This window comes from Canis lupus, chromosome 3 (genome assembly GCF_011100685.1).
Source record: "Canis lupus familiaris isolate Mischka breed German Shepherd chromosome 3, alternate assembly UU_Cfam_GSD_1.0, whole genome shotgun sequence".
Taxonomy (NCBI): domain Eukaryota; kingdom Metazoa; phylum Chordata; class Mammalia; order Carnivora; family Canidae; genus Canis; species Canis lupus.
In genome coordinates this window covers 70,083,082-70,099,372 of record NC_049224.1, presented here as the reverse complement: position 1 = coordinate 70,099,372, position 16,291 = coordinate 70,083,082, and the positions used below count along the sequence as shown (strand labels likewise).

Genomic DNA, 16,291 nt, shown 5'->3' with positions numbered 1-16,291 from the left:
GGGAATGCAGAATTCACAGCAGTTTCTGGAGTCACACCCTCCAGTCCAGCTCCGCCCTGAGTAGAGGGCACATTGTGATCCCCATCTATCTGATTCCTGTGCCAGTCTCTCTAATCCGCTCTGAATTTCAGAGGGGAAGAAAGGGGCTTATGTACTGGACTCCGCAAACCTATCACCCACATGCCCCAATTTTATCCTCCCACAACCCAGTGAGGTAGGTGTTTTGCCCCCATTTAACCGATGAGGAAAGTGAGGCTCAGCTCAGTGAGGGCTACACAGCTCAAAGTGGCAGAGCTGGGATGTCGGCTCAGACCCTCCCAACACTTTCCTGACCTCTGCTACATCGGGGTGGGAGGCAGCTGATTCCCCTCCTGAGGTGGAATGGGGTGGGGGTCCAGTCAGGGCCAGCGGGTCTAAGGGCTGGAAGGGAACAGTGTATCCCTGCTGCAAAGAGAGGCAGGACCCCTGCTCCAAGGAAGACACTCCACTCTCCTGACAATGCCTGACAGTCTGGGCCCAAGTCCCCTCAAGTAAGTGTCACCCCTTGTTCCCATTAGGCCCCCTTCGACCTGACCACAGAGGTGGCCTGACCACAGAGGTTAGGGAATGAGTGACTGACTCTCCCGCCTCCCCTGGGGCCCATGTCACACCTTGATTGTGCACATGAGCATCTGCTAGATGACCCATCTGGGGTGCCTCTCAGTGCTCAGGGAGGAGCAGCTCCCTCCCTTGTCCCTTACTCTTCATGGAAATCCAGAAAGATACAAAATAAGGACTCAAATTTAAGAATGGCCAGAACATGCTAGTCTTTTATTTTATTTATTTTTTGGACTTTATTTATTTATTTATTTGGGAGGGGTTACTGGGGCAGAGGGAGAGGGAAAGGATCTCAAGCAAACTCCATGCTGAGTAGGGAGCATTTTTATAGTAGCAAACTGAGGCCCAGAGGAGTCAGTATGATTGGCTTCCTCTGTTCAAGAGGGAAGGAATCTGTACGCAGGGCTTGATTCCACACCCTGAGATCATGACCTGACCTGAGCTGAGCTGGATGCTTAACCGACAGAGCCACCCAAGCGCCCCAGAATATGCTAGTTTTTAAAGCTTTTCTAAGAGTATTTGATTACCTCATCTCGCTCCCCCTTTTACAGGTAAAAACACAACCTCAGCCTGACCCAGCTCTCAACCAGCTGATACCACCTTTGAGTCACATGCCCATTTACATCTCAGTGACTGAGGGCAGAGGGGTTAAGCATCTTACCCAGGGTTCCAGAGCTGGGAGGCAGGCGGTGTGGGGTACGGGCTATAACCCAGGTGCCCATGGTCTCAGGGCAGGGCTCTTTTGACAAGATAGTAGCTAAGATTGTCAAGCACCACCTGTGTGGCTGACCCTGTGCTGAGGGCTCTATATACATCCTTTCATCCATCTTCTTGCCATTATATGAGGAGAGTACCCCTTTACAGCTGGGGAAACTGAGGCACAGAGCAGTCATGGCAACTTGCCCCTTAGTCCACAAGCTCAATGCTGGGAGTTGAACGCAGCTGACCCCAGGACATGTGCTCTTGACCACAATGCTAGGGTGGCTGCACAGAGGGGGTCTGGGTAGCATTCTCTCCATTAGGGGACAGAGCAAGTTCTTTCAGTGAGATGGTCTCAGCTACTAAGGTAATGGAACAGGCAATTCTTGTGATTTGAGTTAGTACGTTATTTGGGAGGAGACTTCAAAACAGAAGTTATTTAAAATGCTTCTGGACTTGTGATTAAAAGTTTTGTGCAAAACAGGATTTGGGCTCCAGGGTCCAACCTTGATGATGGTTGGACAAAGGAGATGGATCTTTACAGGCCTCCTGGCCAGCATGGGGGAAGGTGTCCTGTCTCAGGCTGTCTCCCTCCCTCCCTCCCTCCTTCCCTCCCTCCCTCCCTACCTCCCTCCCTACCTCCCTCCCCTCTCCCAGCCTTGCCTCCCTGCCATTCAGTTATTTGTGGAGGGTGTAGGATGTCTGGTACTCTGTTAGGTACACATCACAACACACATTACAACATGTGGGGGAACAATACGCATGCGTCCTCAGCCTCACAGATCTGGGGTAGCAGCAAAGGGAGGCGTTATACAACAGCGTTATAGGTGATGGGCCAGAGGGACACACAGATGCCCAGGAACGCTGTGACACGCGGGCACCCACCAAGTGGACAAACCCCAGGGGGCCATAAAACACCTCTAAGGGTCCAGAACGGGCATTACCAGGCTCATTCATAGCCTGCACTCTGTGCCACTCTACTCTTGTTTTAAGCTCCAGTGTCTTGCTTCCCAACCAAGACTACATAGTGGAAGCAGCAAAGTTTGAAAATGTGTGGCATTGAGAGACAAGAACACAGTGCTAGAAATAGCCTTGCTGATGAGAGCAGTCCACGTACACAATTTTGTATAATCCCCATGGCAGCTCTGCAGACTGATTACTGTCATCCCCATTTTTATAGTAGCAAACTGAGGTCCAGAGAAGTCAGTATGATTGGCTTCCTCTGTTCAAGAGGGAAGGAATCTGGAGGAAGGAAGGGCAACCCAAGGTGTTGATAAGATACCACCAAAATCCTTGGTATTTCCAGAAGATTTAGGAAGTCTCCAGAAAACCATGACTTTCCTGCACTAGGTGTGACAATGCAAGGACTTGGTAGAAGCAGCACCCTCCCTACACCTTGCTCTTCTCACCTGTCCCTTTCTTCCCCAAATATTCGGGTGCCTCCCATGTGCCATGGGCAGTTCTGGGTTCTGGCAGCACAGGGACCATGAGATGTGGTCTCCATTCACAAGGACAGTCATAGTGAGAGGAGTGGCAGTGGGGGCATAGGAAATATTGTGACCGCCCCAGGAAAGGGGATGGAGTCAGTAACCAGGAGGCTCCTTGCTGGTGAGAGACTGAACATTCACACAAAAATCTGGTTTTCATGCAAAGGACAAACTGCTCAGGAGAAAGGCAGTTGCATAAAACAAGGAATTTTAAGTGACAGGTCTAATTTTAGAGGAGGGAATTTGAAAGCCATTGTGAGAAGGAGGGAAAAAAACAATCCCACACTGAAAAGGAATTCAGAAGCAACTAAATGTTACATCCAACTTTCGCTTGACTTCTAAGGTATGTGGAAACTATTCATGGACTTCTTAGCAAAAATGTATTGAGCAATATGCAATGTTCGTTTAATGCAGTGATTCTCAACTGGGGCAATTTTAACCACAGGGGACATCTGGCAACGGCTGAAGACATTTTTGGTTGTCAAAACTGGTGGGGTAGGCTACTGTCATCCGGTGGGTCGAGGCCAGGGATGCTGTGAAATGTTCTATAGTACACAGAATGGCCCCCCTCGCAATGGATTTTCTGGACCCAAATGTGCATGCTGAGGCTGAGAATGGCCAGGTTAGTGTAAGTATCTGAGTCTTAGAGACGGGCTGGCCAAGCCTGGGCAGGTGCTCCAGGGAAGGATACCTGGGGCCAGGAAGTGTGAGTTTGACAGCATAGGCACCGCTCCCACTGTGACCCTGAGTAAGTCCTTGGCCCTCTGTAAACCTTACTTCTTATTCTAGAAAATGAGGATGGCATCATTTACCCCATAGGACATTTGGGGCTGGAATAAAGTGATAAATGGGGGAGATGCCTTGAAGTTTTTGCAATGTCTTAAACTTTAGAGCATGTCCTCCCAAATAGTTTCTGGGAAAATTAAGGGAAGAAAGCAAGTTTTAAAGGGCATTTGAAGTCTTCATCTGGTAGACAGCATTCTTTCTTGGTCTCATGTATTATTTGGATTTAGAGGCAAGAGGTACAGGGGGAGAGAGCCTGCCTGGACTGAAGTACAGGACAGCCAGGCTCTAAGGCTGAGGTGGCTGCCATCTGCTGTTTGTCCTTTTGTATGTAAAACAGAGGAGGTAAGACTTGTCCCACTGTCTGCCTAGGAATGACCTCAGGACAGAGCCCAGTGACACATATGAGGATGCTCAAAGGGGACCTTGGGGACCTTCCTTGCTCAGGGCTCAAGCAGCCAGACCTTGTGGCCAAATAGCTGGGCTCAAATCCCCTTTCTACCACTTGTAGCTGTGTGACCTAGGGAAAGTCTCTCAATGTCTCTGTAGCTAACAGTGGTGTCTAACTCATAGGACTGCCATGGGGACAGTTTCTGGCTCATGTTAAGTGCTAAACGAATGTATGCTTTATTATTATTATAGTTGAGCAGACAGAGGCTGAGTGGGGGAATGATTGGACTATGCTTCCCACTGCAGGCTTGTGGTCACAGGGAGATAGTTAGCCAGGCCACTGGATATGGGTCCAAAGCTTTTTGCTCTATGTCAGGTTAAGCATGCCAAGATTAGAAATAACGCAAAATAAATAATAAATAGGAGACTATCTCAACATAATAAAGGCCATACATGACAAGCCCAGAGCTAATATCATACTCAGCTAACATCATATCATAATATCATCATACTCATCAAACTGAAAGCTTTTCCTCTAAGATCAGGAACAAGATAAGGATGCCCACGCTCTCACTTCAATTCAACACAGTACTGTAAATCCTAGCCAATGCAATTAGATAAGAAAAAGAAAAGTCATCCAAATCAGAAAGGAAGAAGTAAAATTATCACTGTTTGCAAATGACATGATCTTATATGCAGAAAACCCTGAATATAGCACACACACATGCAGACACACACTATACACACACATACACACAAATTGTTAGAACTAATAAACAAATCCAGTAAAGTTGCAGGATACAGAATAAACATACAAAAATCAGTTGTGTTTTTATATACTAAACAAGGAACCACCTGAAAGGGAAATTAAGGAAATAATTGTACTTACAATAGCATAAAAAATACTTGGAGATAAAAGTTAACTAAGAAATGAAAGACTTTTGTACTGAAAACTACAAAACACTGAGGAAAGAAATCAAATACACAAATAAATGGAAAAATACTCCATTCATGGATTAGGAGATTTAATATTATTAAAATGTCCACACTACCCAAAATGATCTACAGATTCAATGCCACCCCTATTCAAATTCCAATGGCATATTTTCCAGAAATAGAAAGAAATCCTAAAATTCATATGCAACCACAAAAGACAATGAATGTTGAAAAAGAACAAAACTGGAGGCATCACATTTTCTCTTTTCAAAATATATTACAAAGCAACAGTAATTAAAATAGCGTGATACCGGCAAAAATACAGACATACAAACTAAGGAAACAGGATAGAGATCCCAGAAATAAACCTATATGTGGTCAACTGATTGACCACATATGGTCAATATTCTTAGGTGCCAAGAATATTCAATTGACCACATATGGTCAGTATTCTTAGGTCCCAAGAATATTCAATAAAGAAAGGATAGTCTGACAAATGGTGTTGAAAAATTGGATAGCCATATACAAACGAATGAAATTGGATGCTAATACTCACTCAATATGGATTAAAGATTCAAGCATAAGAACTGTAGAAAAAAGAAAATATAGGAGAAAAACTTTGTTACACTTATATTGGCATTATTTTTTTGGATACAACATCATAAGCAAAAATCAACAAATGCGACTACATCAGGCTAAAAAGTTTCTGCATAGCAAAAAAAATAATTGATGGAGTGGAAAGGCAATCTACAGTATGGGAGAAAATATTGGAAAATCATATATCTGATAAGGGGTTAATCACCAAAACATATAAAGCACTCCTACATCCCAATAGCAAAACAGAATAAGATAAAACAAAAGCCCCCAAAACCTCCAAATAACTCTACTAAAAATGGGCAAAGACCTTGATCAGACATCATTCGGAAGAAGACATACATACGGCCAGCAGACATGAAAAGACACTCCATATCACTAATCATCAGAGAAATACAAATTGAAACCATAGCAAGACATCTCCTAACATTCGTTAGGATGGCTATTATTATTATTTTTTAAAATGTGTTGGTGAAGAAATGGAAAAATTAGAATGCTTGCATACTGTCAGCGGGAATGTAATCTGGTGTAGACGCTCTGGAAAACAGTATGGAAGTTCCTCAATTAGAAACAGAACTGCAATATGAGTCAGCATCCTACTTCTGGGTTTTTATCCATATTGAAATCAGGATCTCAACGTGATATCTGCACTTCCATGTTCAATGCGGCACAGATCACAGTAGCCAAGGTGTGGAAATACCCTAAATGCTGTTGATAGATGAATGGATAGAGAAAATGTGCTACATGCAGGCATGATGGAATATTATCCAGCCTTGAAAAAGAAGGATGTCCTGCAATGCGTGACAACATGGATGAACCTGGTGGACCTTACGCTGAAGGAAATAAGCTGATCATGGAAGGACAAATACTGCATCCTTGCACTTTCGTGAAGTATCTAAAGCAGCCAAACTCATAGAAGTAGGGTGGCTGTTGCTAGGGACTGTAGCAGGAGGAAATGGGAAGCTTCCAATCAACAGGTGCAAAGTTTGAGTGAAGCAAGATGCATACACTCTGCAGATGGGATGGGCCGTATGACAATGCACCTACAGTTTACAATCCTGTGTTGTACACTTAATTATTAGTTAAGGAGGTAGATCTCATGTTAAATGTGCTCATGACAATAACAAAAGAGATGAAAGGCAGTCACTACGAGGTGGGTGGGGGATTCCTGAGGGCTAAGACCTCCCCACTGCGGGTCCTTGGAGAGGATGAGGTGGTTTCTCCCCATCCTATGCCGATGCAGTGGGGTGTACAGATACACTCTAGTGGAATTCATATAGGAAGTTGTACAGGGAATGCAAATTGGAAACTTTTGTCCAAGGAGAGGAAGAGAATTCTGTTTAGAAATGTCATGGTTCTCAAGCTAAATGCCTCATTAAATACAGATTCCATATGTGCCTTTTACGACTCCAAATGTTAGCTCTAAGAACAGGTCTGCTCCCTCTCTACCTTCTCAGAACAGGGAGTTCAAAGGGGAGGAAACAGCAGGAGCTGTCTAAGGCCATGCCATTGTCCTGGGCCCTCCTCCTTCTGCTGACTTTAACAGACCAAGGAAAAAGGTAAAAACAAATAAATTGCAAGACGATTTCATTTCATCCCAATGTTTCCAAAAATAGAATCAAGAGTAGTTGAAATGCGGTAAAACACTATGGTTGTAACTTTCCATGCTGTCACCTTTCCCTCTCCGGGACGGTGACACCTCCCCTTTTATGTCACTTCCCCACACACCTCCTGAACACCCTGTCTGCTGAGTTTTAGGGGATGCCAGGCTCATAATGCAGAACTGAGCTAAATGACTTCCAGGACCCTCTTTGGAAGGTCCCCATTTCCCTCCTCTGGGTCCAGCCCTGCTTCTCCTGAGCTGTGTAAGTACCTCTACACTGTCCTGTCAGCTGGCTTGCACACCTTCATAAATGGGGAACTCATCCCTCCTTGAGGCAGACCCACTGTTTTTCAGAAGCAACAATGATAATGATCCCAAATCTGCCTCTCTGGTCCTGGGATTCTTGGATTCCACCTTTAGGACTCCCTAGGAGACAAGGAGCAGCTGCATCTGTCAGAGGGTTTAGGGCATGGAAGACCCCCTAAACCGATATCCCTGCCCACATCAGCTCAGGCCCCAAGAAAGTTTTCCTTCCAAGCCTGAGGTCTTCTTAGACCAAAGTTGCACATTGAAGCCAGCCCAGCCAAGAGTACTTTTATTTAGATCATCTTTCACTTACAAGATCCCAATAGCCATTTTATAAAGAAATCTGAGGTTTGGGATCATAAATTATAATGATAGGCAGTATTTATTAAGGGGCGACTGTGTAGCTGCTGCGTTGAACACTCGGTATGGATTATTTCTTTCAGTATTACGTCGGCCCATTTTATAGATGAGGAAACTGAGGATGGATCAAATCATGTGGCTACCCAATGGCACAGAGCTGGTGCAGGTGGCAGAGCTGGGACCGGATCCTGGTATCAAGGCCCAGGCCCTGCCCCGCCCCACCTCACCTCCCTCCAGCTCCTCTCTTTGGCCAGGGACACTCACCGCGTTGAGGCCGCAGAGCTGGTAACAGGCCATGGTGACGATCACAGTGATGACCTGCCAGCGCACAAAGGGACTCCGGAGCAGCTCCAGCACGGACACCAGTTGGATGTTCCTCTGCACGCGGCTCTCTGCCAGGACCTCCTCCACCTCTCGGGAGACATCCTCTTTGCCCAGGAAAGTCTGGAAGGCTGCAAACAGGAACGATCGCAGACTTTTAGCAGGGGTTAGGATGTCTGCTGTGTCTAATGCTGGGCTCTGCAGGGCTGGTGCCACCACCCAGACACACACCTTGTCAGGGGCAGAGCTGGCAGGGGCCTTTGAAACCACAAAGTCCCAAGCCTTTGTTTGAAAGTAGGAAAACGGAGGCTCATAGATGTGCAGTGACTTGCCCAAGGTCACCTGGTTGGCTAGGAGAGGAGCCAGGAGAGAACACGGGTCTCCTGATGGTCCCAGAGCGAAGAGGAGCATGTCCAGGGTTCAAGTCCCATTACTACCACAGAGCATCTGTCCATTGCTTGTGACCATTCCTGCCTCACAGAGCTCCAGTAGTAACTGGACGGTGTATACATGCTAAACCCGAACCCAGAGCTTTGCACACAGGAGATGCTCTTTGGATAAATATTTATTGAGCCCCTCAATAATGTGTGCCTGGCCCTGTGTGCTCATCCTTGTTGGAGGCATTCGGATGGTCAGACTGCCGGCCACTTGGCCAGGATGCTGGGAGTAGATTCCATCACTGGAAGGAGAACTGAACTAAATGACCTCCAGGGCCCTTTCCATATGACCTCTGAAACACAGGCACCGTGGGGGGATGTATTCTCAAAGAGCTAATCTTCCTGGGATTCAAACTCACCCACGTGACTTATGCCTTTCCCAGGCTGAACGTGGCAAATTTCCAGCCTCAGCGAACCTGTCATTTGTTACCAAGCCCTTAATTGTGCAAACCTCCACGTATATATATGCAAAGGTAGGCTGACTGATTAGACCCCTGAGAGCATAATAATCAGGTAATAGGAGACACTTTTAGAACACGGATTTAAATATTCAGTGCTCTGGTATTTATCCTCCTACAGAGAAAGGTGGCTTTGGTGACGGCTCCTGTGGACAGTCCATTCCAGACACAGTGGGCATCATCCTTGAAAACACTGCTCTGCACCTCAGGGCATGTGAAATTGCTCTTCTTAAGTAGCAGGGGGAGGAAAGGCTGTTAAACTTGCTCCAGATTCTACAAAAAGCAAGCCCATGAAGCCTCTGGAGTGTTATTTCCAGTAGTACATTGAAAACGGCTTCAGAATGTTTCTTTTGTAAACTATGACTTAATACTTTTCCTAGTATTTTATTAAGGATAAATGGGACAAGTACCTGAATGAGTAACGTTCCTACATCATTCACTACATCATAGTATTGCTAACACTTTCTCAAAGTTCAAAATGCAACATTTATTTGATAAAGTGATCCTAAAGTTTTAGGGCAGGAAAATGTCTCTCTCCTTCCTGACATACATGCCTTTCATGTAAAATAAAGAGAATATTATAGCCTATTTTTTTTCCTTTCTCATGTTGGCTGCCAGGAAGCTCTTGTTAAATTTGATGTTCTGCTCTTAACAGAGTTTCCCGGGAAAAAAAAAATCTCTCCTTTTTCTTAAAAGCTGTGATCTCCTTCTTTTAAAGCATCAATTTAATTTCATGTTGTATATGTGTTCATATAGTTTCTACTTGTTCCACACACTTTCTTACAAGTTTCCTGAGACTGGGTGAGGAAGAGTATCTGGTGAGGGATCGTGGCAGACACGGGGGTGCCCCACTCGGATTGCCTTCAGGAAAGGACGCCCTGCTTGGCTGGGAGTGTGCGGTTATGGACAGCCCCCACTCTGGGCTTTGTGGATATTCACCTGAACTTTGAAGCGCCAGTGATGCTGTTCCCACAGTGGTTCCCAGCCCTCGGCTGGGTGTGGCGGGGATGCAAGGGTGTGGCTGTTTCCATGGGCGGGGTGGGGGGGGGACCTATAATGCGCAAGCGTTGCTCCAGAGCTCCCTGCTGGGCCTGCAGAGACTCGGCCAGGTGGCATCCTGGTCCGATGCTCCCCTGTACAATCCTGCTTCTGTCCTCTTGCTTTCTCAGGGTGACTCTCCAATGAACCTTTGGCACCCCTACCTCCTCCCTAGCACCTGCTTCCTGGAGAAGCTGGCCTGCAACAATGATCAAACCGCTTGACAGCAAAACATCAATCAACTTAGCTCTGTTCTCGACCTTTGAAGTGTTTAGCTGCTTTGGTGCTCATTACCTTCTCTTGATCTGTGACAATAGTCCACTAAGGGCTCTCCTGGTCCGGTCTCATCATGCCCCATAGAGCTCCTACTGTAAACCTGCCCTCTACGTCCACCACACTGCAGCACCAGCCACCAGCCACCCCCACTCCCAAGCTCTTCGCACAGCAGGGTGAAGCCCAGGCTCCGCACCTGGCCCACAGCTCTCCCTCAGCTCCCACCCCTGCTGCATCACTCCTGAACATATCACTGGCTCATCTTTCCTACACACTTTCCTACACATCTTTCCTTTTTCTTGGCTGCCTGCACTTGGCACGCTGCACGCTGTTCCCTCTGCCAGGAATGCCCCTCCCGCCTTTCCTTGCCTGGCTATTCTTCTCCTCTCTCCCAGATGCCCATGTGGCAAGGAAAGCATGCCCAGCCACTCTGGGTTGTCCCTGTCCCCCCTGCCTTCCCATCTCAGCACCTCCCCTCCCACCTCCTCCTGCCACTTGCTGTGAGCACCTTGAGGCCCAGTTCCTGGTGCCAACTGGGGGACAGGTGCTGCTTGAGTTTGTTGACCTGAGCTGACCTAGACCCAGCTGGAAAACCCACTCCCTTCCCTGAAAGCTGGGTTTCTCTTAACATCCTAGGCTGGATAACTCTTGGTGATAGGTGTGGTCCTGTGCCTTGCGGGATGCATCCCTGGTCTTTACCCACCTGATGCTAGAGGCAGCTCTGCAGCTGGGATGATCAAAACTGTCTCCAAGCACTACTTACAATAGCTGAGACATGGAAATAACCTAAGAGTCTGCCCATGGATGAAGGGATACAGAAATATACACACACATATATATATACTTACACATATATACACAATGGAATATTACTCAGCTGTAAAAAGAGGGAAATCCTGCCATTCGCAACAATGCAAGTGGTCCTCGAGGGCAGTATGCTAAGTGAGATAAGTCACCTTAGAGATACCATAGGATCTCACTTACATGTGGAATCTAAAAAACCGGGATCCCTGGGTGGCGCAGCGGTTTAGCACCTGCCTTTAGCCCAGGGCTTGATCCTGGAGACCCGGGATCGAGTCCCACGTCAGGCTCCCGGTGCATGGGGCCTGCTTCTCCCTCTGCCTATGTCTCTGCCTCTCTCTCTCTCTGTGTGTGACTATCATAAATAAATAAAAATTTAAAAAAAATAAAAAAATAAAAAATAAAAAACCCAAAAAAACCCCAAACCAAACTCACAGATACAGGGGTGAGACTGGTGGCTTCCAGAGTGAGGGGTGGGGCCGAGCAAACAGGTGAAGGTGGTCTGACGTACAAGCTTCCAGTTATAAAATAAACAAGTCCTGGGCACGTAACATACAGCATGGTGACTATAGTTAGTAATACTGTATTGTATATTTGAAAGTGGCTAAAAGAATAGATTTTAAAAGCTATAATCATGGGAGAAGAATTGTAACTGTGTGGTGGCACATGTCATCTGGACCTATTGTGGTGACCATTTTATGTTATATGTAAATATGGAAACACTACGTTGTACACCTGACACTAAATCCCTATGTCAATTATACCTCAATAAAAAAATGACTTAGAAAATGTCTCCTGACACTGCCAAATGTCTTCTGGGACAAAGTCACCCCCAGTTCAGAATCCCTGTTTCAAACAGGCTTCTGGCTCCTCCTGGGAGGACCTCACCCAGAGCAGATACCCCCACTTTCAGCCCTGGCTGTTTTAACATGTCCACACACCTGCCATGCCCACCCCACGATGTCCCTAGGTAGGGGCTACTCCAGGGACACTGTGGTACAGTGGGAAGTACCTGGGCCGTGGAGGGTGCATACCCATGCCCGCCCCCCTGCATGACCTGTGCGCTTCCCTCTCAGCTGTGCTTCTATGAAGTGGAAATCATAAGGCCTCCCTCCAGGGTTGTTTTTGAGGATGAAAACAATGTACATGAAGTGCCTGGCACATTAAGTGGTGTCCAATAAACAATTATTATTACTACTATTATTATTTTATGTCTTTCCCTTAGAGCCAGGTACCAAGGGCGTATTAATTAATGTGCCTTTTTTTCTTAAAGATTTATTTATTTATTTTAGGTGGAAGAGGGGAGAGAGAGAGAGACAGACAGACAGAGAGAGAGAGAGAGAAAAAAAACATGTGCTGGAGGGAGGGGAGGGGCAGAGGGAGAGACAGAGAACCCCAAGCAAACTTCCTGGTGAGCGCAGAGCCTGACACGGGACTCGATCCCAGGACTCTGAGATCCTGTCCTGAGCTGAAATCAAGAGCCAGATGCTCAACTGAATGAGCCAGTCAGGCACCCCTCAACTTATGTGCTTTGCATGAAGAGTAATAATGGAGACTGTGGGGTGACAGGGGAGGAGGAGCAGGTTGGGACACAGAGGGGCTGTGACAGAGTGGGCAGGAAGAGGAAAATGAGAGTGAGTGCTGACAAACTGCAATCAGTGAGGGATCCAGTATCTGAGCACAGTGTGGCTGACAGATGACAAGCCCCCGCAGCCCCCAGCCACCCCACAGAGCAGAGCAGCGGTGACAAACCGAGGCACCGTGGATGTGCTCTCGGCCTCATAGGGGCCTGGCACAGGTTCCATCCTGGGCGGGAGACCCTCTCGGGCTTCAGGCCCCCCAGGGGCCCACCGATACCAGGAGGACCTCACTGTGACCCGGCCTGCCTGTGCACCTGGCTGGCCACAGAATCCTGTGGGGCAGGAAGGGGGTGCACTGCTTCCTCTGTGAGGCTTCTGGTGGTAGATTCTAGTGCCTCCCTCTCTCTGGTGGCCACACTCCTGCGGTCAAGTGGAGACACGGCCTTGAATCCTCCGCTGCCTCGGCCTCAAAGCCCACAAGCTGAGGCCATCTGGGATGTTCGGGGCAGAGGGGGAATGGTTTGGCTTTGCCAGGCCCTGGCACCTCCAGGACAGCTGAGCTTCAGGCGCCCCAGGCTGCTGGCAGACTCCCAACTCTGACCAGCCCTCAGGAACACACAGGCCTTGGGGAGGAAGCACCCGCATTTTAAAGGGATGGGCTCAGGGCTGGTTGACAGAAACCGTGGCCCTGGCCAGAGCCAATCTGCAGCACGTATTGACTCAGGCAATGTGCCAAGTGTGGGAGCCGCAGAACAAAAGCGACAGACCCTTCACAGGCAGCGTCCCCATCAAAGTCACTTGCTTCTCCTAACATGCATTTTGCCATGATCAATTCCCAGAGAAGCTCCATAGACTAAAATTCTTTGGTCAAGGAGATTTAGTATCATTGTACACTCTCTTGGTTCAAACTTCACATTAGATTACTAAAGATTCTGATAAGTCCTGCACAAAGACACCCATTTAATTTTGTTTCGCTCCACATTTCCTAAACATATTTGCTGGAGCACCTACTTGCAACCTGCAGAAGTACATCAAGAAATTTTATTTTAATTTTATGTGACATGTGTCACAGAGGGAGTGAATCTAGGAATTCCCTGTGGCCTGGAGAAAGAATCCCAATGGAGGACATTGATCAGGGAGTAGAGGCAAATATCACACCCTGAAAACCAGAAAGAGCCCAAATGTCCTCCCAAGTAAGTCCACATTCTAATCCCCGGAACCTATGACTATGTTAGCTTATATGGCCACAGGGACTTTGCAGATATGATCAAGTTAAGGGTTCTGTGATGGGGAGATTATCCTGGATTATCAGGGTGGGCCCAATGTTATCACAAGGATCCCCATAAGAGGGAAGCAGGAGGTCAGTGTCAGAGAAGAGGTGTTAGAAACAGAGAATGGACGGGTTGCATTTTAAAGATGGGGGAGGAGTCCTGAGCCAAGGAATGGAGGTGCCTCTGGAAGCTGGAGAAGGCAAGGGATGATTTCCCCCTGGACCCTCCAGAAGGAGTGCAGCCCTGCAACACCTCGGTTTTAGCCCAGTGAGACCGATTTTGGAGTTCTGACCTCCAGAACTGTAAGATAACAAATTTTTTTTTTTTTTTAAAGGAATTGCCAGAAAGTCTTGCTTCAGATAAGGCTTGACCCAGCAGCTCAAACTAAAACACTAAGTAAGGACTGAATAGCTTTCATCTATTCCAGTATCATTTTAAGCCGCTGGCTTTGTGGTAATTTGTTGTAATTTGTTAGAACAGCCACAGAAAACAAATACAGAGCCATTTTAGACGGCGGTGGCTCCCCCCGACCCTCACCACTCATTTCCGGTGTGACACCGGAAAGCATCTGACCTCTCAAGCCTTAGAGTGCTCATCTGCAAGGTGGGGCTGACCCCAGCCCATCTCTGTCTCCAGTCATAATGACAGCTCCTCAGGGCGAGGATGCAGAGCAGCAGCCCCGAGCCCTGCTCACTGCGGATGCGACACCCATACTGTCCCCTTGCAGAGACAAGTGAAGCGAGCATCACGTAAAACCTAATAAGGGCAAATTTGGGGTGTGTCTGCCCAGTGCCATCTGAGGTCTGGGAGGGAGGGCTGGAAGGGACAGGAGTCACTCCAACTGAGTGGCCACAGCCTAGTGTTTAAGCTCACAGCCCTAGAGCCAGGCTGCTGGGGCTGCAGCCCCTGCTACGCCACGTCCGGCTGGGTGGCCAGGGCTGAGTTGCTCAGCCTCTCTGTGCCCTGTGTAATGCCTGGCTTGCAGGCTGTGGTTTGCAGAGCAGGTGGTGGGCATACACCAGGCAAGGCGCCTGGCCTGGGAAGTGTTTACTGCATGTCCCATGTCATTTGGGGAGCCTGGGCTGGGGGGGGGGCTTGAGCTTCCCCAAAGGTCAGTCTGGCTTCTAGAAGAGGCCCTTCCTGGAGGCCGCCTCTCTGGGTGCACCAGCGTGGAGGACAGGGCTATCCTGGCAGCTAATTCTGCCTGAGTGGGCACGGCTGCCCGGGGCTCGGCTGCAAAGGACCCCGAGGTGGTCCTCCCTGTCCAGCGGGGGGTGCTGGGGTGCTGCGTGGGGCGGCGGCTCACATCCATGTATTAGCTATACCGGGTGGACAACACAGGCCGTGACCTCCACCCGATGGGCCCGGGAGCCTGCGCCTGGCCGGAGCCTGGATGGCCTCAGGGATCTGGAATTGGGCTGGTGTGCCAGTTAGGGAAACGGTGACGAGCTGGACACAGCCGACCCTGTAGAGCGCCTTTCCTTCCCGATCGCCAGCCGAGCTCCACACCGGCAAGGCCAAATAAATGAAGAAGGGCAGGTGTTCTGGACAGGGTCTGCCTCACATCCCTTGGGCTTCCAGATCAGTGAGGTGGTGCCTGAAGCGTGCCTGTGCCTGACCAACTCAGACTAAGAGCTGAAGGCTGACTGCAGCCCACATCGGGCCCTCCGATGCCCACCAGGGCCACAGCCTGAGCAAAATGGGGAGAGCTGTGCAGCAGAGAGGGAAGGTGGAGGTGGGTGGTGGGGACAGACTGACCGGGCTCTGTCTGACATCTGCCCCCCACCAGCCTGGCACCTGGGCCCGTCTCGGGTGCCTCATGCACCCCTGCTTCCTCAGGTTCTGGGGGGTGGGGGTTGGAGCGACCGTCTGGTGTAATAACACCTGCCTGGTTTGTCTGCACCTGTGACCAGGTGTGCCCTGGTGTGACGGGGTGGTTGAGCCCCGACTCTGGGGCCACACTACCTCGTTTTTCTCCTTGTCATTTAGTCTGATGCCAGCTGAGGCACTTGATATTTCTGCGCCTCAGTTTCCTTATCTGTAAGGTGGACATAGCAGCATCGGGGCCGTGGGCAGTATTGTATGTCAGCACACGCGAGGTCCTCAGAACACTACTGCTCTTAATGGGCAACGAGCACTAGAGGTCTGTTAACTGTTGTAGGAGGCAGTTGCTACACCCCTCACCATCCCTTCCTTCTTTCTTCCTTTTTAGCCCAACAAAGGGTACAAAATACTATAACCTTCCATCATGAATTGAATGGTGTCCTCTATAAACAGATGTGAAAGTCCTAACCTGGTAACAGTGGATGTGACCCTATCTGGAAACAGGGTCTTTGCAGATGGGATTAGTGAGATGA

At 48.4% G+C, this 16,291-nt stretch overlaps 1 protein-coding gene across 1 annotated transcript in view; it reads right to left on the bottom strand.

Annotated features, from left to right (window-relative positions):
- SLC2A9 (solute carrier family 2 member 9) overlaps positions 1–16,291 on the bottom strand; it is a 189,046-nt gene that overhangs the window by 66,675 nt on the left and 106,080 nt on the right. Inside the window, exon 7 of the mRNA NM_001130835.2 lies at positions 8,020–8,207. Coding sequence (NP_001124307.2) covers positions 8,020–8,207 — 188 coding nt within the window. The remainder of the gene's footprint in view (positions 1–8,019; positions 8,208–16,291) is intronic.